Here is a 25,321-nt window from a genome sequence, read left to right as displayed (position 1 = left end):
TGAACTAGGCCAGTTGATCTCTCTTGTTTTCTTCTTTTCTGTTCTGATGTTTTTCTTTCCTTCCCTTTCTTTCATGCCCACTGTCTTCATGTTCACCAGAGTTTTCATTGGCTGTTACTTATGAAAGAGTCAGTTTCCTTTTAGCACCCTCACTCTGTACTTCTGCTGTCTTTTTAGGAGCTGAACAAGCGTCTGACTGCTCCCCCTGAGGCCTTTCTCTGTCATTTGGATGATCTGCTTCGCCCACTGTTTAATGACATTGCTTGCCCTGGCAAAGCGACCTTCTCCTGTGATCGTGTGGCAGAGGCACTGATACTACGGGTGCGAAGTGAACTCTCCGGTCTCCCCTTCTATTGGAATTTCCACTGCATCCTAGCCAGTCCTTCCCTGGTAAGTGCAATTCAAATATGGGGTAGGGAAGGGGACTGCCAGCTGCTTTGAGATGAAGCTTTAGGTGCTCTTATTTTTTTTGTAAACTCCATTTGAAATTGTCCAGTTAGAAAACTTCCTTTGACTAGACAGAAGGCAAAAGGATTCTTGATGGTACATCCTTTCCTTGCAAAGGGAGCAGAGTTCTACATGCTTTATTGGGTGTCTTTATTCATTACTTTATTTGTTCAACATTTATTAAGTATCTACTATGGGCCAGTTGTTGGGTGTCCAGATCTAGAACAACATAGCCTGTTCCTGGAGTTCATAATCTAGTGAGAAGACAGACAGGAAACAGAGTGAGAAGATGGGAAAAAGGATAAATTATAGTAAACTATTTGATTGAGGTAAGTCCAGGATGATTGAGGATCTAAAAAACCATTGTGTGTGTGTGTGTGTGTGTGTGTGTGTGTGTGTGTGTGTTTACATATATGTTGTATATGTATGTGTTAAAGTAGCCGTGGGCATGGCTACAGCTTGCTAAGAGCTCCCTATTGGTATGATAAATATATGGTGTGATAAAAAATATATACATGGGGTGATAAAAAAAATACAGTGAATGCGGCTGCCAAGTGCCATCCAACGGAAAGGCAGGGATCTTTAATACGGGAAGCAGCACATCGAACCTTAGTAACGGTGTGTGACAAGTTTCAACTTGTTCAGTGCAGTCAGTCGGGTGTGAGCTACGGTTGAGAGGAGGTGTGTTTTAAAGTGTGCCGTAAATGATCCTCTATCATGACTACACTCCATGTCACACATCGCTTTTGTTTTGGCAATTTCTATCAAATGAAAACATTACAGTGTGTCCTCATCTACCTTATTCACTGGATGTGGCACTGTGTGACTTCTGGCTCTTCCCCAAAGTCAAAATGACCATGAAAGGTAAACGTTTTGAAATGATTCAGGGCATCGAGGCAGCCACAACAGGGCAACTAAAGACACTCATGAAAGAGGACTTCCAGAGCTGCTTCAGAAAATGGCAAGAATGATGGGATAAGTGTGTTGAAAGCGAGGGAGAGTATATTGAGGGGGATTAATGGCAATGTGTCTTTTACTGTAATAAATTATTTTTATTTAAACATTCACCATAGTTTTTGATCACATTTCGTCGTGTACATACAAGGTCAATTAAGTTCGTGAACTTGTTGCAACGATGTTGCTAACCTTTTTTTGATATCAGAGGGGTTATTCATTTTGAATTTGTACTATTTGTACCATTTGTAACCATTCATTATGAATTTGTACTAACAGGACAAATAGTTAAACAAGTTTACTGTTTGGAAGTGCTGAAAAGGCTGCGTGAAAAAGTTAGATGACCTGAACTTTTCGCCAGCAATTCATGACTCTTGCATCACGACAATGTACCAGCTCACACAGCACTGTCTGTGAGGGAGTTTTCAGCCAGTAAACAAATAACTGTATTGGAACACCCTCCCTACTCACCTGATCTGGCCCCCAATGACTTCTTTCTTTACCCGAAGATAAAGGAAATATTGAAAGGAAGACATTTTGATGACATTCAGGGCATCAAGGGTAATATGATGACAGGTCTGATGGCCATTCCAGAAAAAGTTCCAAAATTTCTTTGAGGGGTGGACTAGGCACTGGCGTCAGTGCATAGGTTCCCAAGGGGAGTACTTTGAAGGTGACCATAGGGATATTCAGCAATGAGGTATGTAGCACTTTTTCTAGGATGAGTTCACGAACTTAATTGTCTGACCTCGTATGTATACTATATGATAGTTTCTGAGCTGAGTTTTGAAGATTAGTAGGAACTAATTGGGGGAACTTTGTGACTGCAGGGAGTTGAGAGAAATGAAGTAGGCAGTGGACAGATCTTGAAGGATTATAATGAGTTTGGGTTTTATCCCAAAGGCAACAGGGATTCATTGAAAAACTTTAAGCAGGGTTTTAACATGATCCAACTTGTAATTTATCAAGATCACGTGCCTGCAGGGTAGAGTATGTACCAGTATTAGGTACCTTTCTGACCATTATTTCGTCATTTAATCCTTACAACTGTCCTGCAAGATAAGTATTATTTTCCCAGTTTTTCAGAGTAGGAAACTGATATTGAAGGTAATTTGTCCAAGTCATCAGCTTATAAACGAATGAATTGGAATTTGACTTGCAGGTAGGTCTGATTTGAAAGCCCATTTTCAGGGAGTAGGAGGATACTGTCCTATGCTTACTTGTAGCATTCCAGGCCCCAAGAACTTTTATTAGAAATTAGTGAGTTAAGAATGGACATTAAGAATTAGTTTGTAGGAATTACTGCTGCTGGTCCCTTCCACGCTTTTATGTAAACAGAGCTTTTTTCAGTGAGTAGCATTAGAGGATGGGGTCTTCTACACAAGGCCTAAGGGTGTAGATTTACCATCAGAGGGATGTGACAAGTGGGCATTTCCTATCTCCCTTCTTTAGTCTCCTAGAGGTGATGCGGTGCTTTGGCATCAATAGGGTGGAGTGAACAAAATGCTTTTTGAGAAACTGTTCTCTGGTGTTTATTTTTGATCTGGAACCCAGTAAAGCTAGATTGAGTGCTTGGAGAACTACATCTCATTCATTTCTGAGTTTCTGAGGCCCATTGACAGTGCTTAGTGGATAATAGTCACTCATATTGATTTTAATTGAATTTCTTATGAAATTTTCCATCCTGCTTTACGTAGAGAATTTACTTATTTTGTTCAAAACCCCTGTAATTTTTTCTAAGTAACACCAGAGGGCAATGTTCCCTCAATAATGCTTGTTCTGGGACCACCACCTTTGGGCCACCTTTGGGAAGCCCAAGTGATAGCTAGTCTAATTTTGCATGACACCGTCCTAGAAACTCAGAGTGATTGGAGAGGCAGTTCTCTTTAGAGGCTGATGGGCTCTAATAGTTTTTTCTTTCAAAAGAATATAGTAAAGAACACTTGTATAATGATATTACAACTGAAAATAATGTGTAAAGAAAAAACTAGCTTTTCTAGTTAAATTCTTCTAATTGAAGAGCTGCAGTAAGACAAGAAGCAACAGTGTTTAGCACCGAATGAGTCTTGGTTGGCTGTGGGCAGAAGTGAGCATTGAGCAACTTATGAACAATTATGCTTTAAGGTAAAATAAAATATTTAGTTTTACAAGAAGACGAAGAATGCCATCCTAGGGAAATCACTGAACCTGAGGAAGCTTTATACGGAAAAAGCTAGAGCCAGTGGACACTGGCGAGGACGTAGGCGGATACTATTTCAGTCTTGTGTGTGTGTGTCTGTGCGATCACATAGTCATAATTTTTGTTTGTTACTCATTCTTGTGATAGTTTTTATTTAAATTTTTTTGAATGAGTAAGTCATGCCAAAGGGAAACATTTCAGACATTTAAGGGTATATAGTAAAAAAATAGATCTTCTTTGTACCCCCTTTATCCAGTCCCTCATTTTCCTTCTCTAAAGCAACTTCTGATATCAGCTTCTTGCAAATTCTTAAAGAAAGCTATATATAGGTATGTGTAGATATATGAATATATACATATATATATACTCATGTAATCAAATACATATCTGATATATACATACATACGTATGTATCTTCACAAATGGCAGCACACTATTCATTCTGTTCAGTACCTTGCTTTTTTTCACTTAATTATATTAGGTTGGTGCAAAAGTAATTGCGGTTTAAAAGGTTAAAAATAATTGCAAAAACTGCAAATACTTTTGCACCAACCTAATAGAACTTAGAAATCATTCACAGCAATGCATTTAGAAGACCTGCTTTAATATTTTTTTAATGGCAGCGTAGCGTTTTATTTAATGAATATATCAGCATGTTAATTGATATGCCACTAGTTGTTTCCATTCTTTGGTTATTATAGGTAGTAAATATCCTTGTATTTATTTCTTCTACTTGCAAGAAGTAGAAAAGCTGAATCAAGGAATATTTGCCTCTTTAATCTCGCTACCATAATGTCTTCCAGAGAGATTATGCAGCTTAATTCTTACTAGTCATAAAGGAGAGTAGGAGAGAACCTGTTTCCTTGCACCCTCTACAACATAGTGTATTCACATTAATAATTTAATAGTTCTTAAGTCTCTGCAAGATATTATGGAATATATAAAGCTTTGGCTCTCTGCTTTCTAACACTGAGCCCATTTCCACTTCTGACCAACCTCTCTTCATCTCCTCCTCCCTTCCCACTGTGTATTCTTTCTGTATCTAATGTAATTCTTTTTGTTATATACTTTTTTCTAATGTAATTCTTGATAGTCCATATTTTGACTTCCAAATTTGTCACCTCTTTGGCCATTTTATAATTCCAAGGATTAACATGCAAAGGTATTTTTTTGGTGGTGGTGTTTTTTTTTTTTTGGTTTTTTTTTGTGGTAGAAAGAGCAAAGAGCACAGGCTTTGGAGCCAGCAGACCTGAATTTGTAACCCAGCTCCACCACTTTAACTACTTACATTGCCTGGGATAAGTTACTGAATTTTTATGAGACTCGGTTTCTTCATCTATGAAATGGAGACACCAATCACAACCTTCCTGTGGAGTTGTAAGGATGGAATATGTAAGGATTACGTGTGTAATATTACTTACCCTTAGCATTACAGTGGCCCTGTGAGAGCAAACACTCCAATGCCATAATTTTTCCTTTTAGAAAAGATTAGGACCATGAGAGTCGTTGGGACTAGCCATTTTTACATCTAGGTTCTGTCAGAGCCAGGACTGGAATCTAGGTCTCTTAATACCCAGCCTGCTACCCTTGGGATTGATAACTCCCATTCTGCTCTCCTGCCTATGACCTATGGGAAATCTGAACACATTGCAGGAAATTATAAATAGCTTTTCCTCTGGAGAAGACTGCCAACTCCTTCTATGTCCACTACACGTCCTGACCTTAACTCTTGAGCTCTTTGAGGGCAGAGGCCTTGTAGGGTCAGAGCACGCATTAGGCACACAGTAGGTATTTGTTGAATTGATTTGTTGAACTGCTTGTCTTCATATACTGCTGTCTGTAAATGACGTGGGGGTGGGGTGGGTGTGTCCCTGACTTCCTAAAGCACTTCAAGATTTTTCCTTGTAGTGTCTGTGGATTTGCTTTGAAATCCATTCCTTCAGCCACAATGCCTTGTTCTAATTAACTGATCTAAGTTAGTGTGCATCTAACTTTGAAGTGAGTTATACCCCAGTGATTCAGAGTGATGTAACCCAATCCTATGAAATATTTTAGAAGTTAAAATATTTACTGATAAAAAGCTTTTTTTCCCCCTCTTTGCTCTGTAGACATTGGCGTCCGATAGATAATTTCAGGTGCCTGGTATGGCATTACCATATTTAATCAGACGTGGCATTGATTCAAAACTGTTTTTAATCATGTTTCGTGTTGTGATATTGACTACCACTCAAAGAAATTGCTATGAAGGGGCCCTCCTAGAGAGACTGGTTACTTGCCTTTAAGAGTTTCCGTTATTTGAGAATGGATGGTGATACTGCTTGGTTAGTAAGTACAATTACTTTCAACCCACCAAACATTGACTTGCTTTACTGCGTATTTACCTATTTTTCCTCCTGATCTACCTTGAACAGAGCCAAAGTTACTAAAAACAATTCCTAGGAAAGAAGGTTGGGTCTAGAGCAGATACATTTTCCCAAAGCAGCATTTCTGCCACATTCTGAATAGTCCTTCCTGGAGGCTTATGTTCATATGAAGGACCTGAGCTGGGAGACAGTACCAGGTTGGGATGTGCTGTGTGATGGAAAGAAGTGACTGCTATCTAGAGCTGCACTTGATTTCTGGCCTTCCACTTTGCTCCAGTACTCCTGCATTTCTTGGGTCCTGGCGCTGGTACAAAAGCTGCTGCCACTAACCCCTAGTCTCTTCCCCCTACATTAGAGAAATGTGGGAAAAAGTCTTTTCCTTTCTGTTTGAGCCACAATACAACTGGAGTTTTTAGTAGTAAGTTTTACCAGAAAATTAGTGGAAGATGAAAACACAAAAGTCTGAAGAGTTCAGACTTCTGATCCTGATCGAGATGAGCCTGGCTTGCACATCTTGTGGGTAACTCCAGTACCATTCCCTCATTTCAAGCCTCGGTGGGGTATCTTGTCTAACAGTTCTCCCTTTTAAATTTAGAGCCGGGATTGGTGTACTATGGCCAGCAGGCCAACTCTGGCTTGGTGCCTATTTTTGTCAAGTTTTATTGGAACCCAGCCACTCTCTTTTATTACATGTTGTCTATGGCTGCTTTCATGCTACAACAGCAGAGTTGAGTATTGCGACAGGGCCTGCCTGTATGGGCCACAGAACCGAAAATATTGACTCTCTGGCCCTTACAGAAAAAGTTTGCTGACCTCTGGTCTAGGGCATTTCTTCTTAGTGCCTCCTTCAGCTCATCTGCTTGGAGGAAGGGAAAGAAACACTGATAACATCCCGAGCCACAAATAGATTATTGATTTTAGTTATTTTCTTTGGCTAAGGCTTTCATCTTTTGAAGAAGGCTAATGGGCACCTTGCATAGGAGAATGAAATTATTATTTTGTAGAGCTGTACATTGTCATATGAGAACATCATAGCTGCATTTGCAGTACAGCTATGCTTGCAACCTTCTTACGTTTTGTTAAGAGCAAGGTGTGTGTGGGTGGTTTAGTCCTTCCTAGGCTCGTCTCTTGGTGACTGCTTTGCTTCTATTACAACACTGACCTTAGGCTTTGCTGCATTTTGGGGAACACTTGAAACTCAGGGCTCATTCAGGACTATCATCAGCCCTGAAATAGCGCTTCATTAGTACCTGTGTCTAATTTGACTTTGAAATCTCTCTACTTCCTGTGGATTTTTGTCTTCTGTTATAGTCCAGCGAGCATACTCTGTTGTAGCCACACCTACTTTCTTGAAGGTTACTTGGATCTTCTGCTTTTGTCTCTCAGTCTCTGCTGAGAATTGAGTTAACACTTTCCTCTTATCAGCTGTTTCACATCCTTCTCTTTAATCACAGCTCTAGGTTATGTATTCACTAGTATTCTCCTTTATTCTTCTCCTTTTATCTTTGCCACAAAGAGAATCCTTGAACTTCTTTAATACACTTATTTAATGATTATATTTGTGTTTACATTCATATAAATGGATTGCTTGTCTATGAAACCAGAAGTTCCAATGAAGACATTAATCTTCAGTACTTTTTCTAGTTCCTAATATAGTTTTAAGGAACGTTTTGTAAATATCTTTTGGCTAATTGATATCTCTTCCATGGAAGGTCTCCCAACATTTGATTCGTCCTCTGATGGGCATGAGCCTGGCATTGCAGTGCCAAGTGAGGGATCTCGCAACCTTGCTTCACATGAAAGATCTAGAGATCCAGGACTACCAGGAGAGTGGGGCTACACTGAGCCGAGGTGAGAGGGCATTTTTTGAGATGTTGGGTGGGGAATGGTACAGATAATCAAATGTGTCTCAGAAAAGGGGAGACTCATTTGCATTAGAGGGCGAGTGCTGGGTACTTACCCAAACTGGAGACTTGATGCTTGGTGACACTTCTCTTTCCCTCGAGTACCTGGCTGGTGCCCAACTGGCCAATAGAAACTGTAACCGAGTCCAGACATGCCTTAGGCAATGGCAAGGAAAGACTTTGGAAAGGGGCCAGTAGCTATACAAAACTGTAGGAGGGTCATCATGAACTTGGGACTTGAAGAAGCTGCATAGCTCCAACTTCAAAATAAAAATTCAGTTTGACCTTTGTCTTTGTTCAGGAAAATCTCTTAGAGCACATGCTGCCACTGAACCTGTCATTTGTTAGGTATTAATCACCTCTCCTCCTCCTGTTTGCACACAGACTGTCTTCCCTTCTCCCACTGGACTAGGTACCTCTGGGTAGTGTATCTTTGTGCTCTTTTCCAAGAAATCCTGGGCTCTGTTGCCTTTCCACCTCACAGGTAGGAAGCTCGTCCTGAGACTCATTTCTTTTCTGTATCGCTTCTTATTACAGGTCGGTTGAAGACAGAGCCGTTTGAAGAAAATTCCTTCTCGGAACAATTTATGGTAGAGGTAGAGTATTTGTTATTTCCTTTCTCCTTGTGCAGTTTTGCTTTACTTCCTCTTTCCAGATGTCCGAGTGGTGACTTGTGTTTGGGTGTTAGGTTGCTTACTTGATTGGAAAGCCCTTTCTCTGAAAAAGTTGCCTATTGAGTCTGATAAAGCTTGAGGTGTACATGGGGAAAATGGGGAAGAACGTAAAAGGCAAAAGTGGGCTGATTAACATTTGTAAAACAGCTTGTTGAAAACCTAGACATTTCATTCGGTATTCTCTAACCTTGGAAAGCTTGGTTGACCAGTTGCTAAATTTTTGCTTGTTGAGATCTGATCACAGGCCTGGACTGTGGAATGGGGGCGAGTCATTATTGCTTATCCAGGCCCTTCAACATCCCACGGTAGAGGAAGGTGAAAAGCGCAGGGCTACCATCTGGGGACTGTCTTGTGGGCACAGTAGGCTGTGGAAAATCACAGTGTTTACACAAGGGCACTGGCAAAGGAATGAATGGGGAGTAGATAATTGTGGCCTGTCAGAAGCTCCTGCCTAGGTTTCCCTTCTAAGGATTGAGCTTGGCCAAAAGAAACATCTGTTAAATGCCAAACAGGGGGAGTATTAATAATAGTGACCTTTGATAATACCAGTCAATATTGATCTTCTCCTTCTCTAACTCTTCTGGGACTTGTTGGTTGTACAGTTAGTACCTTAGTAGAATTATTGCCCTATTTTCTAATTATACGTGTTACCCAAGTTGGAACTTTATTATGTAGGTAAATAATGCTATTATAACACAGTGGTTTTCGAACGTAATCCATTCCGGAAGACTGTTCGAGTTCTGAAACATTCGAAAACAGCCGACAGCGAGGCCTCAGGATCTTGCACTCCGCAGAAGCCGCGTGACATGTTCGACTTCCAAGGCGTGCTTGAAAACCAAAGCATTTACTTCCGGGTTTACGGCGTTTGTAAACTGAAATGTTCGTCAACGGAGACGTTCGAAAACCGAGGTGCTACTGTATTGCTATGTATAGATTATTCATATTTCTATCTTGTCTTCTAGGCTAATTTGTAAACTCCTTGTGGATAGGGGCTATAACTCCTATTTCTCTTGAACTTGGAATTAGTACTTTTCACAGGGCTAGAAATGAAGCAGGTAGTTCTTGAGTTGGAACCTTCTGTTCTGCCTCTGTGCATTGACCGAGCAATGACTCCAGAATGCTTGGGGTCTGAACACTAAGGACAAAAACTGTGAGTCAAGTGCTCAGTGCATCTGCTGAAGCAATTGTAACTCTGGAGAAGAAGGAAAGCACGTATTGTTAAGTCCTGAAGCAGAATAGGTTTCAAGTCTTCCTGGAGAGAGACCATGAAACCTCGATTTGTAACAGAGAGCAGTTTCCTAAGCCGTTTTTCTGAGTTAGCTTCCTCTGTCTATAAGTTTGGCTATTAAGGAGGTTAACACAGGCTGGGTATGATACAGTAGTTCCCGGCCTCAGCCCCTTGGTTAAATGGAAGGCTTTTTCTTAGCCTAGCAGAGGGGTCCTTTCCTAATCTAGTGCCTACATACCTATTCTCGGTTTCTTGACATTTTTATTTATGTACTGTATGCTTCAGCTATATAGAATGACTTCTCTCAGAGCCTCTATTTTCTCATTTGTAAAATTAGAGGCTCATCTCTTCCCTGTTATTAGGGCAGGGGGAAGTGAAAGCATATAGAATCCAGGTGCAAGTCCAGGAAAGATATTTGTGTTTTGGAACCAACTACTTCAAGAATACTGGTCCTCTAGGTTCTGGGTGGATCACATCCAAACCACATAGACTTGTAGAATTTTATTACATCTGGAAAGGATCTGAGAGCTAGGTAGTTGTAGCTTTCCATTTCATAGATTAAGAAATTGGGCCTCAGGTTAAGTGACTTGCCTAAGGTCATGTAGCTGTAGCTATATGTTTAGGACCGCCTGCACTTCTTGTCTAGGATTATCCCTATATTGTTTTGATACTTTGATTGTACACACCAGTTAGAAGAGAGTTAAGGGCTAGGATAATGTGGAATGCTTGTGACCTCTGGGAGCACTGAATGTCTTGCATAGCTGCTAGAACTGAAAGGTTTGCTAATGGGACAACAGAATTTCTTATGGCCGCTGCATCTTTTCAGTTACTCTGCTTGCCTGGGGTCCTACGAACAGGACATAGAAGGGTCATGGGGTCACTCAAGACTGAGCTGAAAGGATGTGCCATCAAAATAAGCAACATAGGAAGATAAACAAACCAGGGTCAGAGAACTCGGGATGAAGGTGCGGGGTGTGGGGGGTGGGGGTGGGGAGGGGTGGGCCAGGACTGATGTCAGAGGACCATGCGGTCAAGTGCCTGGGGCTTGTTTTTCCTGCTTCTCATTGGGGCTGTTGCTAGGCAAGAGGCCCTGGAGGTAGGCAGTGGGGCAGTAGGGCAGGGAGCTTTCTAGGATGCTAAGGCCAGGAAAAATATTTAAGGATGGAGTAGGGGTTACTTCTCCATATTGAGTTCTTTTTTTACCCTTTCACCCAAGAGTCTCTGATTTCTCTAAGGGGGCCAGTTGATATGGCCTAACCAGAGGGGGAACACTGGCAATGCTGATACACGTCAGCTGGGTGGGGTGGCTGCTGGCACGCTCCTCATCGAGGGCAAAAGCCCCCCGTCGAGCATTTCCTAGGACTAGAGGCTAAAAGACACCCTTAGGAGTGCAAGAGGAGGCAAGGCACTGGGGACTATTACTGCATGCAGTAGGAACGATGTTAAAGGGGCACTCTAGCAGGATTGGGCTGGCACAGCCCACTCTCAGTCTAGTCCACTGGAGGGAGTTCCTTCCCCTGGCCCCATCCATGCCTCTCTCTCTCCATCTGGTTGCCATCAGGCTGTGCGGCTGCTGGCGGGGCTCTTTATTTATTTATCCCAGTGTAATGGGGTGAGGAGGGAGCTGGCCTAAGGCTGGCATTCCGAGGCCAGGCCACTGAGCCACAGGCGGTTTGCATGGGTGTGTGAGTCACTGGGGCTGCATGCTGCTCAAACCAGACTCGGCCAGGCTCAGGGACAGAGGCAGCCCAAAATAGAGCCCCGCCCTCTGCAGCTGGCAACCCCTGGCGAGGAATCAGCCCTTGACACTAAAACCTGGGCAGTTGAGTGAGGTTGGCTTCCTTAGGGCGGGGAGGCCTTCACAGAGATAGAGACTTCTTCTCTGTCTTCAGAGGAGAGTATTCAGCATAGCAGTCACTTCTCCTGCTGCATTCTGACTGCCTTGGAAGGCTAATCTGTTCAGTATAATATTTTAACCAATTTCTGTGATACAGTTTTCGTTATATAACTCCAGTTAACATTGATTTCACTCAGCATCCTAAACGTAGCCATGGCCTTTGTGTCCTGTCTAGTTTTAGTTACTAACTTCATCCCCTGTCTGGTTGCACCGATTCTAAAGCAGATGCTTCAAGCTATGAAGATAGTCATTGCTGCTCTTAGGAAGCTAGAGGTTATAGCAAAGATACCCGGGGAAAATGAGGCGTCCTTTAATCTGAAAAGTACTGTCCTGTTGGGTTCATTCACACACAGCTTCTACTTGGTTTCCTTGGCTGGCTTTACCTAGGACTGTGTACTTGAGCCTCTCTTCACTCTCTTTCTGAGTTATCTCCCCCAGACCCCAGCTTCAACCAGCATTAGTACACCACCGAGTACCAAGTTTGTATCTCCACTGTGTTTCAGGCCCATATTCCTTCCTGCATGTTTGACCTTTCCCCCTGGATGTCCCACATGCAGCATGTTCAAACTTAATAATCTACTCCCCTAAACCTATTTCTCTTCTTATATACCTTAGCTTAGGGAATTGCACTATTATCCATTCCATTTTCTAAGCTAGAAACTTACCCACTTTTCTCTTTGTCCTTATTTCCAAAGCCTAACTTGTCAACTGTCTTTTGAATCTGCTGTTTTTCTTTCTTTCTTTCTTTTTTTTAATTTAAATTATTTATTTATTTATTTTTAAAGTCAAGTTGTTGTCCTTTCAATCTTAGTTGTGGAGGGCGCAGCTCAGCTCCAGGTCCAGTTGCCGTTTCTAGTTGCAGGGGGCACAACCCACCATCCCTTGCGGGAGTCGAACTGGCAACGTTGTGGTTGAGAGGACAGGCTCCAACCAACTGAGTCATCCGGGAGCTCAGCGGCAGCTCAGCTCAAGGTGCCGTGTTCAATTTTAGTTGCAGGGGGCGCTGCCCACCATCCCTTGCGGGACTCGAGGAATTGAACTGGCAACCTTGTGGTTGAGAGCCCACTGGCCCATGTGGGAATCGAACCGGCAGCCTTCAGAGTTAGGAGCACAGAGCTCTAACCGCCTGAGCCACCGGGCCGGCCTCCGAATCTGCTGTTTTTCTATATTCCAGCTTCTAGTGCCTCAGATTCCCCATACTCCGCTCCATTTTTGGTTTGACCATGCATCAGCCTCCTAACTTGTCTCCTAGTCAATACTTATTCCCCTGCGGTTGAACTTGCAGTTATGTCCGAGTGACCTCATTGAAACAGAAACCTGATTATGTCACCGGAGAGTGACATAGTGCTTAAAGTCCTCTAGTGCTTCTCAGTTGCCTATAGGACAAAGTTCAGAACTCTTTGCATGTCACACAAGATCATTCATGATGTGTTCCTACTGTCCTGATCCTTCAGCCTGATCCTTTGTCACTCGCCCATAGCGCCCCACAATTTCATCAGACTGAAGTATGATTGGCAGCTTCCCGCCCATACATCTCTGACCCATTTGCCGGTATTCTCTCTGTCCTCACAACAGACTCCTATTCCACTTTCCCCACTCTGCCCAGGCATCATCTCTCTTGGGAGTTTTCCATGACAGTTTTTCCTTTTCTTAGCCCGCTCTCCTTCTTCCAAGCTCAGGTACAGCCCCCTGTACCTCCTCTGCCACTCTGGTCTGAGCCACTGTTGTCTCTTTCCTGCATTTTTACAATAGCGTCCTTACTGGTACCCCTGCTGCTACCCCTACCCCCTTCTGGACCATTACCAACCAAGTGATCTTATTAAAGCACAAGTCACATCATGCTATTGTCTACATATTGCTGCTCTCCTGCTGAAAGCCCTTCCCTAGCTTCATATTTCACTTACAGGGTAAAACCCAAAGACCTTCCCATGTCCTACGAAACCCTGCGTGATCTGGACCTTATTACCTGTACGATCTCATCTCCTATTCTCTCCCTCACTCACTTTCTGTAGCCACATTGGCCTCTTGCTGCTTTTCTAACACTCTAAACATCACCTGCCTTTAGGCCTTTACGCTGCCTGTTCCCTCTGCCTGGAATGCTCTTCAGATATTTGTGTGGCCGAATCCCTCACTTCCTTTAGGTCTGTATTAGTTATCTATTGCTGTATAACAACTTACTCTAAAACTAGTGGCTGACAACAATAGGCATTTATTATCTCACACAGTTTTTGAGGGTCAGGAATCTGGAAGCAGCTTAGCTGGGTGATTCTGGCTCAGGGTCTGTCTTAAAATTGCAGTCAAGATGTTGGCTGGGAATGCAGTCATCGGAAGGGGCTGGAGAATTTGCTTCCAATCTGTCTCATGTGGCTGTTGGCAGGAGGTGCCATTTCCTTGCCACACGGCCTCTTCCTAGGGCTGTGCACCTGACACTGTCCTGGCTTCCCCCAGAGCCAGGAATCCCTGAAAGACCAAGACCAAGACCAAAATGGAAGATGCCGGTTTTTTTATAACCTAATCTGAGAAGTGACATCCCATCACTATCATATCATCTGTACTGTATTCTCTTCATTAGAAGTGAGCCACTAAGTCCTGGCCATAGTCAGCGGGAGCTTAAAGAAGCTCCACCTCTTAGCGGTAGGTATGTCAAAAAACAGTTGTGGACAGATCTACGTGGACTGCAATAAAGTCTTTTTTCCAAAGTCTCTTTCACAATGGAGCTAACCTGACTATCCTATTTAAAATTGTAAGCCACATCCTTGCCCCTCTGCACCTGGCACGCCCATTTAATTTACCATGCTCTGCTTTTATTTTTTCCATAGCACTTATTTTCCAAAGTATTACCATAACAGTTACTTATTTTATTAGTCTTATTGTTTATGGTCTATCTCCCCTCTGCTGGAATGTGTATACTCACCAAGGGCAAGGATGTATGTTTTGTGCACTGATTTAGCCAAAGTGCCTAGAGCAATGCCTCTACATATTGTAGGCTCTCCATAAATATTTGTAGAATGGATGAAGGAATCATATCTTCCCATTCCTCTTTGTTTTCTGTATCGTATGAGGGGGCCATCAACTTACCACTTGTTGGTACCCTGAGACTGAGCACCCTCCGGTAAATAGATGAGTAGACAAAGGAGAGGACCACTGTTGAGTTGCCGTTGGATTACCTGCTTTCTTTCTTTGACAGTTTACTGGGAGATAGTCCCAACATTGGGATGAAGTATAAACCTTGAATCTTTTATGTATGGAGAAACCCTAGAACCTCTTTTTTAGACCCAGTTAAGAAATTAAGTATTTGAAAAACCAAAGGAATAAGAACTTAACAAAATCCTGGAAAGAACATAAGGCATAGAGCCAAAAGTAAGTTATTAAGTCTCTTCTTTCCTCGTCTTTCCTCTCTCTTGGCTCTACTTCCACAATGTGAAGGGCTGTTCCTCTGCCATCCACCTGTTCAATACGTAGAGGAAGACAAAGGATTCAGAGGATGTTTTGTCAGTATCCTTCATGGGCATCACACAGAAAGATAAGCCTCGCTGCATGAGAACGTCTTCCCTGCCACCGTGCATGTCCGTTCTCTGCTAATTCATTCTGGTGCGTAGGATCGTGCATGTGCGCTCTGCCGGGTGAGTGTATCAGGTACGATAATATTGTCATCACAGAGCTCGCTGTGCTTCATGAGGGATGATAATAGGAGCCACAGTAGTGGAGTGACTGGAAAAACTTCTGTAAAAGACAGGACTTGAACTGGAATGGAATGGTTTTTCTTTTCAGTTTTGTTAGGGAAATATTTGGAAGGCAATTTAGGTGGAAAGCACATGGGCGAAGGATATAAAATAAGAATAAGAGTGGGTGAGGATTGGTAGAAAATAGGGTTAGCAAGATAATAACTTGAGGCCAGGTTGTGGTGGTGGTGCGGGGGGAGGGGGGCTTAAATGCTGGCTTGGCAGATTGGTGCTTTATTCTGAAGGTAAATGTTTTTCAGCTTCTTTCTGCCTGTCATTCATTTATTTGCCTATTTCACTCCAATTATTAACATCTATGATTGCATGCAGTGATTCTCAAACAGAGGCACATCTACGGAAGCTATGGGGCACTTTCTTCTTATAATTATTAATTACTGTTGTAGATATTGGGAAACCGTTGAAATGTTGACTGGAGAATTGACATCTGAAAGTGATCTTTTAGTAAGATTAGGCTGTCAGTGGTATGCCTGTGTGATCTGAAGAATAGTGGTGCTATGGACAGACTGGGCAAATCATGGGTGGGGCTCAATTAAATCTAATCTTGGGCATATAAAGGAATGGTTTTCCTTATTTAAAACACAAATCCACCAGTATTTGAGCTCTGGAATGAAAATCTCCAGGGAGGAAGGGATGGCTGCACATGTTTCTCAACTATATTTCTTCTGAATTTTGCCTTCTCTGTGGGGTTTTCTCACTGTGTATTCCTATAGTCACCACTGAGCCCTGCTGCCAGCGGTCACCACTTTTCTTTTGGGCCCAAGAATGTATCAAAAGGCCTCTTTATCTCTTTTACTTTTACAAAGCTTTATAAGGGTTCATACTTTCAAAAGACAATTAATTAACAATCGGAGGGAAAACTAAAAGGAAGTCAATATAGAAAATACAAATGGAATAAAACGACTTATTTCCAAAAGATAGGTTTCTGATTATAGGAATCCCAATAGTGAAGGACTTTATCATGTTCCAGATTCTCTTATCTTAAAAAAAAAAGAAAACCCTCAAATTTCTATAGAGGCTACGCATATAACATAAATAAGTGTATCAGGCTGCATAAAAGGCAGTAGAAATTTGTAGGGGCCTGTGGAAAACAAAATCGTATGCCCCCCTGTATGTATACCCGGATAGGCTAGCACAATTCAACAACTACTTCTCCGAGGAGTTGTGTATCTTCATTCAAAGGAAGCTACCCACTCTTCTAAAATGAAAACTGTTTTTTTTTCTGTTTAGCCCCACCAAATCTACTGTTAGTCTCTCATGTGGTTTTAATTTCCAGTCTGAGAAATCTACTTAGTTCAGAATTGAGTTTGAGGCAGTGATGATTGATGCCTTATTTCTGGCAAATATCTAGCCCTTTTAGGCCTAACCTATAAGCTTTACATACTTTTGGAGCATTTTGCTATGATTCACACAGTTGAGTCTCCCTCTTTTTTCCCCTGGTAGAGGAAGGATTTCACAAAACTCCATTGATTACAGTATGACCATTTAACAATGCCTTACCTTATTTAAAAAAAAAAAAAATGATGGCTTATATATAATTAGAGTTAATTTGAAAACATAAGGTGAAGATCTTTTTCAATACATACTGGATTTGAATGGATTATAGGACATACAAGTGGGAATGCTCAGGAAAGAGTTTTAAAAATAGGGTTGAAGCTTATGTTGAAAAATGGACCTGTAGGGGCGGCCAGATGGCTCAGTTGGTTAGAGCGCGGTCTCTCAACAACAAGGTTGCTGGTTCAATTCCCGCATGGGATGATGGGCTGCGCCCCCGCAACTAAAGATTGAAAAGGCGACTGGACTTGGAGCTGAGCTGCGCCCTCCACAATTAGATTGAAGGACAACGACTTGGGGCTGATGGCCCCTGGAGAAACACACTGTTCCCCAATAAAATTAAGAAAAACAAAGGAAGAAAAACGGACCTGTAAAAATAGATTGGGGAATTATCTGCAAAGTAGCAGTATTTGAAGGCAGGCACATGGATGCATTTTTTCCTGGGAAGAGCATGGAGAAAAGAACAGAAATCCAACCATGAGATTTGGGGAACAATCATAATTGGAAGGAGTAGTAGGAGCCAGTAAAAGAAATGTGAATGAGATAGGAAGAGAATCTGGATAGAGAAGTAAGTTAGCCAAGAAAGGGGAACTAACTGTTATCAAGTACATGCCGTGCATGTGCTAAACACAGTGCTAGGTGCTTCACCTAAATTATAACTTTTAATCCTTATAACAAACCTATGGGGTTGGTGACATTATCCTCAATTTAAAGATAAAGAAGTAGAGACTCAAGGGCTAAGTAAATTGCTTCAAGTCCCTCAGCTGATTTACTCATATTTGTCTTTGCTGAAATCCCATGCTCTTCCCATCACTAAGGATGGTGCTCCACAGTGCCACACGTGGGACAGAGACCACAGAGAAAGGGTGACTGCCTGAGGAAGTTAGATAATTCGTGGTCTTGGGCAACATCAGTGGATTGCAGCAGCTAAAGAAGGATCAATGGATAAGGCAGTAGAGACAGTGTGTGTAGAACCCTCATCAGAGAAGTTTCCCAATGAAAAGGAAATGACAGCTAGCTGGAGAGCTAGAAGGGGCTTAAGCAAAACCCTGTTTTAAGATGGGAAGAAACACATGTGTTTGAAAACAAAGGACAAGTCTCTGGAAAAGGAAAGTGATCATGTGAAAGCAGAGCCCTATGGAGTTGAGCAAAGAAGAAGGATTAGCCCTTCCTCTCGGGTTTGTGGGTGGCATGAGGGCATGGGCGATATTTTGAAGATAGGTGACTTGATTTCTGCCTGTTTCCACCCTCTTTCCCCAGGAGGTGTAGCCTTTTTGTTCAAGAATGTTAAAGTCCTTTCCAAGGGCATTCAATCTGCCTTACTTAAAAAGAGGATCAGAGGGTTACATGATTTTTCTGTTGTGACAGAAATAGTGAAAGGGACAGAATTAAAAGTATAAGCTATATTCTTTCCCTCTTCTGAACTCCTGCAGCACCTTGTATCTTCCCTGTGTCACTCATCACTTAGGCCTTATTATAAGAATGTCTATACTTATCTCCCCTGTTAGATTATAAACTTCTTCAGTGCAGAACTGTCTTGCTCGTTTTGCTTCCTCTTCTGAACTGTAGTGCCTTGTAGATAGAAGGTACAAATGACAAAGGCAGCTTAAAAGTCTCTCACGTTGGTAAATGTCTCTGGTTATAGAAATGAAACGAGAAGACCAAAGTATCAGACGATTTACCTTTAAGCTTTACCCGATCTATTGGCTTCATAACCTTAGCTTTATACCTAAAGTGTTCTCTTATGGCTCCCCTTCTGGGTGATATTTCTTCTGGAGAGTGAGCCACATTGACAAGTGATGAGAGTTCTACTCTCTAGGTTAGTTAGTGGCTTAGCTGTTCAGTGTTTAGGATTCGTGGGTATTCTTATTATCTCCCACAGGGAACTGTCAAGGAAGACATTGCCACAAAGTCTCAGGAAGCATTTTTTTCGTTCTGTGTGGGAGACCTTTGGTTTATTTGTTTTTCTCTTTGGAAGTTTGAACTCTATGTGGACAGTATGTATTAAACACCAGTGAAAATATTAAATATTGTGGAGTCATACTGAAAAGTTAAAACATGGTTTCTGCCCTTGAAAGATGGACTTTTGAGAGACATGAGACCACTGGAATTTATTTATTTTCATATATATATATGTATATATGTATGTGTATATATATATATATATATATATATATATATATATATATATATATACACACACACACACACACACACACACACACACACACACGCACGCACACACACACACAAATAATATTCTAAATACATAAAATACATATCACCTGAGAGGGAGAAGAAATAGATTCATTTGGATGGGATCTGGGGTTCATACCAGGCTAGTCTGGCTAAGGTATTTCTAGAAGAGATGAATCTTGAGCTAAGCATTCAGAGGGATTTTATATGGTGAATGACGGCTGAAGGGAAGACACACTAGGTATTTTATTCAGTGACATAATTTGAGAGGCTCTCCCGAGGTGCGGTGGTTTGAGGGAATCCTCCAGAAGCTCTTTGGCATCTGTTACTGTTATGCTTGAAGCCCAAGCCGTCCTCATCCTATACATTGTCTTCTTAGAATCTTTTACTCCAAAGAACCCTTCCAATTTGATGTGAGTGAAGTTAGGAATAAGGAGGAACAGTATGACAGTACTTCTTGGTTTAAAGAAGGAATAGTTGGAGCTCATCTTAGCATTTAGTTTTCTGCAGCCCCCAGCAGCTGGGGGAAGAGCAGAATGAAAGTACCAGATTTAGTGGGTACCTAAAGAGACACAAGTCTCAAGCACAGTATCCTCCTCCCCCAAATTTGGGTTAACCTCTGATACTGAGATAAATAAGAATCAATTTAAAATGGATGTGACTAGCTATCTACAGAAGTAACTCGCCCAACTGCTTGTAAATATAATATTGCTTATGAGACTAGGTTACCCATCTCATCAAGGGCCTAGGTTAGTACCTTAACAAGGGAAATCATGGCATCTCAGATATCTCATACAGAAGATTAGAGCCACTGAATTTTATGAGCTGGAAGGGAGTTTATCAATCTAAGAATATATCAAGCCTCTTTGTTTTACCTGTGAGGAACGTAGGACCCACAAGGATAAAAGAACTCTTATGTGGACAAACAGTGGTAGATTTTGGCATCGGGACTCAGAATTTAGCACCAGGACATAGGGCTTTGAACTTCCAGTCCAGTATTCTTCCGTCATGCCCCACTGCCCTGCCACTTGTTACACAGCTACGCTTGGAACTTTGTGGGTAGTAGGCTAGCTCGAGGCCCACTTGTGAGCAATACAGACACCTAACTTAATTATGACACAGGGAAATGGTGCATGGCTGGAGAACTCTGCCCCAAGTACTGCCTTCTTTCTTACTTTCCATCCCTTTCTTCCAGCACCTGGTCTTGTGCACCTTTAGGCTCTTACAGGCAATTTGAGAAAAACTGTTTATGTAGTTAATTCATGAGGTCCGAGGAGATGTACTAACAGGAGCAGAGTTGTATAGAATTCAAAAAAGGTAACCCAAGGGGTAACACGGTATTAATTTATCTGGCACAGTGCCAAAGCAATGATATAGTAGGACGAGGATGAGTGTCTAATATTTTCCATAGTGTATGTGAACTATCCCAGAAAGTCATTTGCTGTTTTTCCTCCTTTTTTATGTGTTTAACAAGTAGCACTCTCAGTGTTTATTCAGCTTCCCAAGAAAAATCAGCTGACGATCTATCAGTCACTAGGATGGTATAGCCCCCACATTATACACTAATAAACTGGCATTTTAATTTCTAAATTAGTCTCGTATGATTTTAATTAGCATCAATCTTCTAGAGTCTGATCATCCCTAAATTAACTAATGAACACCAAGTTAGAGACTCTGGACCTTTGGTGACCCCTACAAAGTATGGATTCCCCATGAGATGCTGTGGGAGCCCCCACTCAGGGTCTTTAACCCACGTATCTATTGATTACCCTCCCCCAACATTTCTTTTTGAAAACACTGGTGCTGGGGACTCCTCTAACTCCATCTTAGAGTATCAAGCTGGGTTTAAAAGCATCACAGGTAAGTACTCGGAGAGGATTTATTAGAGTCTATGCCTTTTGTTCAGTGCAGTAAGTGGACTCGACCATACAACCCCTTTCATTTAACCTAACATGTACAGTAAGAAATCCTCCCACCAATTTTGGGGTTCTGCCCAGCTGGAGCGGCCTTTTGGATGGCGAGTGGGAGGTGTGGATGTTCTAACTTGGGGGGGTCTCTCTCAGTACTCGCTTAACTCGTAGCTTCCCTTTCTTTGATTTCGTCCACAGTGAAGGAGAGAGGGAAATATTGGTGCCTCTTTGCCTCCTTTTGTTTTCTCATACCGATTTTAGGAAATTTAGTGTCAGAGGACTTCCCAGAGTTTTGTTCCGGTGACCTAGAGAGCCCCAGTACCTCAGTAGAGAGCCCCAGTACCTCAGAGTCCGAGAGTTGGTTCTGGTTGTACTGATCTGGTCAGAATAGCCTGGACCAACGAGCAATGATATACAGACCAATAGCCCCTCTCTCCTGAAACTGCTTTTGGGGCCTTAAAGCCTGAATCAAATGGCCATTGTACTAACCTTGTATCGGGGCTCAGAATGTCAGTTTTCAGCTTGTCCTCATATATAAATATAGGTCTCTCTAGATATAAAAAGTGAGAGAGTCTGTAAGTTGCTTTTTTTTTTTCTATACCCCCTTTCATGGGGCAAGCTAATGAGATGCATATCATTAAAGACCTGATGTTTTGTGGGACGGAGCCTTTTAAACTGGATGTGCCTGGCTTAGTCATGGCAAATATTTACCAAAAAAAAAAAAAAAAGAGAGAGAGAGAAAAAAAAAAGGACATACCATATAAAATTAGAGTTCTGAAAATAGTACTGAGAGAGGGAGAAAGAAAGAAGAAGGAAAAAAAAAAAAACCAGGACAGAAAATACAGGCCAGTCTGTTTGGGGAAAAGGGAAAAAGAGATAAAATGAGAGAAACCTCGGCAGTAAAAACAGCATCTTGGTAAACAGACTATAAAAAAAATTGTGACCTGCTTTCTGGCAGCCCTGGCGGCTGTCGAGCGGGCGAAGGTGGCGGGGCTGGCGTCTGTGTGGACACACGGTGCCCCGGGCGCACGGCTCCCCTGGCCGCGCAGGGCGTTAAATTTAGCCACATAATGATGGGCCTGAGGACAGCCTCTTGTTGACCACACCATAATTACTGCTTTGCTTTATGAATTTTATTTTGCTTATTCTGTTTCCTCCTTCTTTGGCATGAAGGAGGCCTGGAGTGGGGGGGAGTCCCCCCCACACCCCTCCCCTTACTGGACAAATGAGTCTTCATAGAAACTTGGGCTCTCGGGCCATCAGAGTAAAGAGTAAGCTCCCTTGATTACTCCGAAAGGGAGGAAGGTTTGCTGGTCCCCAGGACTCTTGATTTAATCATAGTAAAGTCCTAAGTGGGACTTACCAGCCCTACTTCTCAGAGCTTTGGGAGAAAATGTCCTGAAGTCCTTGGCCTTAGAAGGCACTTTCATGTGAGTCTACAGGTTGGCGCTCTTACTCTGTTTATATCCCAAGAGCTAGGCTCCCAGGTGTTGTTGGATGTTTTGGTCTTTGGTCCTAAGCTCCCGAGCTAGCTGCTTAGCAGTTTGGTTTTGACAACTTCCTGCATCACACAGAGGTGATGTTTTATATATGCTGGTCGGTGATAACTGGGGTCTTGAAGCTGAGGATCTAACATAACCAACTGACTCTGTTCCAAATATCCTTCGGAAACTTCAAGGATGGTTCGTCATCGGCCCCTGGATGGATGCTGATCTTCTTGCTTTCAGAGTTCAGTAGCATTGTTTTTTAGAGCATACTATGGCCTCTATCAGAGCAGTGCTCTGAGGCTTAGCTCTACCGACAGCTTTACAGGAGGGGCCAGAAGCCCTTGATATTGGACCCGAAGTACCATATGGGAGAGAAAGGGGGCTGTAGAAAGGGCATCGAAGAATTGTATGGAGTAGGTCATTGGGGGTGAATTTCTTGAATGGTGACCTAGGCTGGCAGCTACCTATGGCCCCACAGTGGCCCTCCAAGTGAGGAAGTGGTGGAAAAGGAAAAGCAAACAGAGTTGTGGTCAGGGTACTGGCTTGTCAATCATTGGCCAGGACTGTCCTGTTTGTGTGTCAGGGGTGGTTGGGCTCCTCCCGAAGCCAGGCAAGAACGTGTCAAGGAGAGGCTTCTTGCAGCTCTTGTTTTCCCAAAACAAAGGAAACTCCTTGCATTGCTGGAAGTCGCGTGCTTGGATGCTGAGTTTGTTGTTGCCTGATAACCTGGCCACCAACTCCTGCCCTCCTCGTCACCCCTCACAGCCAGGGGCTCAGTGGGAGCAGCTTCCTGTTCCTCATCCTACGCAGCAGATCCACTCTCCATTGTACGAGAACGGGAAAGAGAGGAGAGCTAGCCCTCCTACCCCCAGACCTAGCCTCTTCTCTGCCCATGGAATCTTCTAGAACATTGCTTTTCAAAGTAATCTGACACATGGTCTTACTGTGCAGAGCTAACATGCATCACATACCACATAGACAAGTTCAACAATACTCAAACCGTTTCATGCCTCGTTCACTGAAATGAGTCCTCTGAACGTGTGTTTGGATTTCATGGCAATGTCAGATTGCTATAAAAGTTTTAAAATACTTACACTCAATTTCTATGCTTCACACATCATGGGCTAGTAACAAAAAATTCATGGACCAGCACCAATTTGCTGATCACTCTTTGAATAGCATTGTTCTAGAACCTTAAGACCCAGTGAGTTTGAGCTATTCCCTATTGCATGTCGAGGTCCTGCCCTAAACATGTTCAGTGGGGGATGAAGAGAAAAAGGAATTCTTAAGTAAATTTCAGGCAGTGAGAAATAATCTGTCCTCAATAGCCAAGTCATGCCAAAGAACTAACAGGGAGGTGGAAGGTTGGACTAGGTGGCTAAGGGTTTCTTTCTCAGCACTGTGGTTCTGTGATTCTAAAGTTAAATGGCAAGGCCAAGAGATAAACTTAATGACCGTGATGGTTTTCCCATAGGGTATGGGGTCCGAGCCTCAAACTGCAACTCCAGGCCACCTAAGGAAAGAAAGGAAAGGAGGGAATGTTTTTCATATAGTTTATTTACCAGTATGTCATTATTATCTGGATAGGAGGTTTTTCTTATACAGATTGATTATGTGTTTGGTCAGCATTATCTTAGTCTTCTGTTAGGAGGCCACCAAATTGTTTCTAGAGGTTGAGAGACTCAGGATTGAGGAGAAAAGTAAATATTAGCAGAGTTGGTGGAATTCAAGTAAGAGATAAGAAATGGGGCTTGGATTAGAAATGTGGATTATTGGCAGGTTTACCTGACAGCCCTAGTTGGGGGTGGGGGTGCAGTAACTCTCAAGAAAGGAGGCTAAAAGCTCCGGGCCATAGGACAGCTGGTTGGAAAGGACTTGCCACGTGATCAAAGGTTTTCCTTTGCCAGAGAGAGAGGAATAAGGGGCCTGAGAAGGAAGACTGTTTGCAAAGTAAGCCAAGAATTTAAAGGACTGCAGAGTTCCTTGAGGAAGCGAGTTGAACCTGCTGGGTTCCACGCTTGCTAAAGAACAGAAGGAAAAGAAGTAGGTCCGCTCACCTGTGCCTCTCTTTTTTTCTTTTTAACACCCCACTAACCTCAGGGATCTGCAATCAGGAAAAGAAACCACATGTAAGCTCCTGATTAAAGTGATTCTGGTCACGTGTCCCTCTTAAAATTGATTGATGGCTTATGACCTTAGGATAAAGTCCAATCTCCTTCATAAAACCATTATGGTCCTTTATGATCTGGCCTCTACTTGCCTCTCCAGGTTCATCTGCCTTCTGCTGGGCCACACTCACCCCCCCGCACCCCAATCCACACTCCCTCCCTCCATCCCAAATCTAACACTTCAGTCACAGTGAACTACTATCAGTTCCTAGAGCCCATTATTCTCTCTCTTACCTCTCTAATCCTTGGCACATGCTGTTCCCTCTGGAAACCCCCTGGCACCACCTGGAAACCCCCTTCTCACCTGGATAACTCCTGTCGTTTGGATGTCAGCGAAGATGTGACTTCCTCTAGGGAATTTTCCCTGGGTCTCTGAGTTCAGTTTAGTTGCCCTTCTTACAAGTATGTGCTACTTTATTTGCTCTATCATAAGCCCTGTCAACACTGTGTTATAACACTGTTTTTTCTGGCTCCCCCTACTAGATGGTAAGTTCCCCAAGGGTAGGGATATTATCTGCCTTGTTTAACTTGTTTGATTCATTGTAAGAACTCAGTAAATTTTGTGATGCTTATGTACCCAGCAGAGAATTTGAGCCTTTTTTATTTGATTTGATTATCTT

The 25,321-nt window shown here is 42.6% G+C and overlaps 1 protein-coding gene across 3 annotated transcripts in view; it reads left to right on the top strand.

The window, feature by feature from the left end:
- The window catches only part of NHEJ1 (non-homologous end joining factor 1), a 73,170-nt gene that overhangs the window by 3,824 nt on the left and 44,025 nt on the right, over positions 1-25,321 (top strand). For all 3 annotated transcript variants that reach the window (XM_074313696.2, XM_019741873.3, XM_074313700.2), the window contains exons 3-5: positions 178-390; positions 7,656-7,794; positions 8,385-8,443. In XM_074313696.2, the coding sequence (XP_074169797.2) occupies positions 178-390; positions 7,656-7,794; positions 8,385-8,443 (411 nt within the window). The remainder of the gene's footprint in view (positions 1-177; positions 391-7,655; positions 7,795-8,384; positions 8,444-25,321) is intronic.

The sequence above is a fragment of the Rhinolophus sinicus genome, chromosome 17, assembly GCF_057876585.1.
Source record: "Rhinolophus sinicus isolate RSI-liver-muscle chromosome 17, RSI-T2T, whole genome shotgun sequence".
In the NCBI taxonomy this organism is placed as follows: Eukaryota; Metazoa; Chordata; class Mammalia; order Chiroptera; family Rhinolophidae; genus Rhinolophus; species Rhinolophus sinicus.
This window is presented reverse-complemented; position numbering and strand designations above follow the sequence as displayed.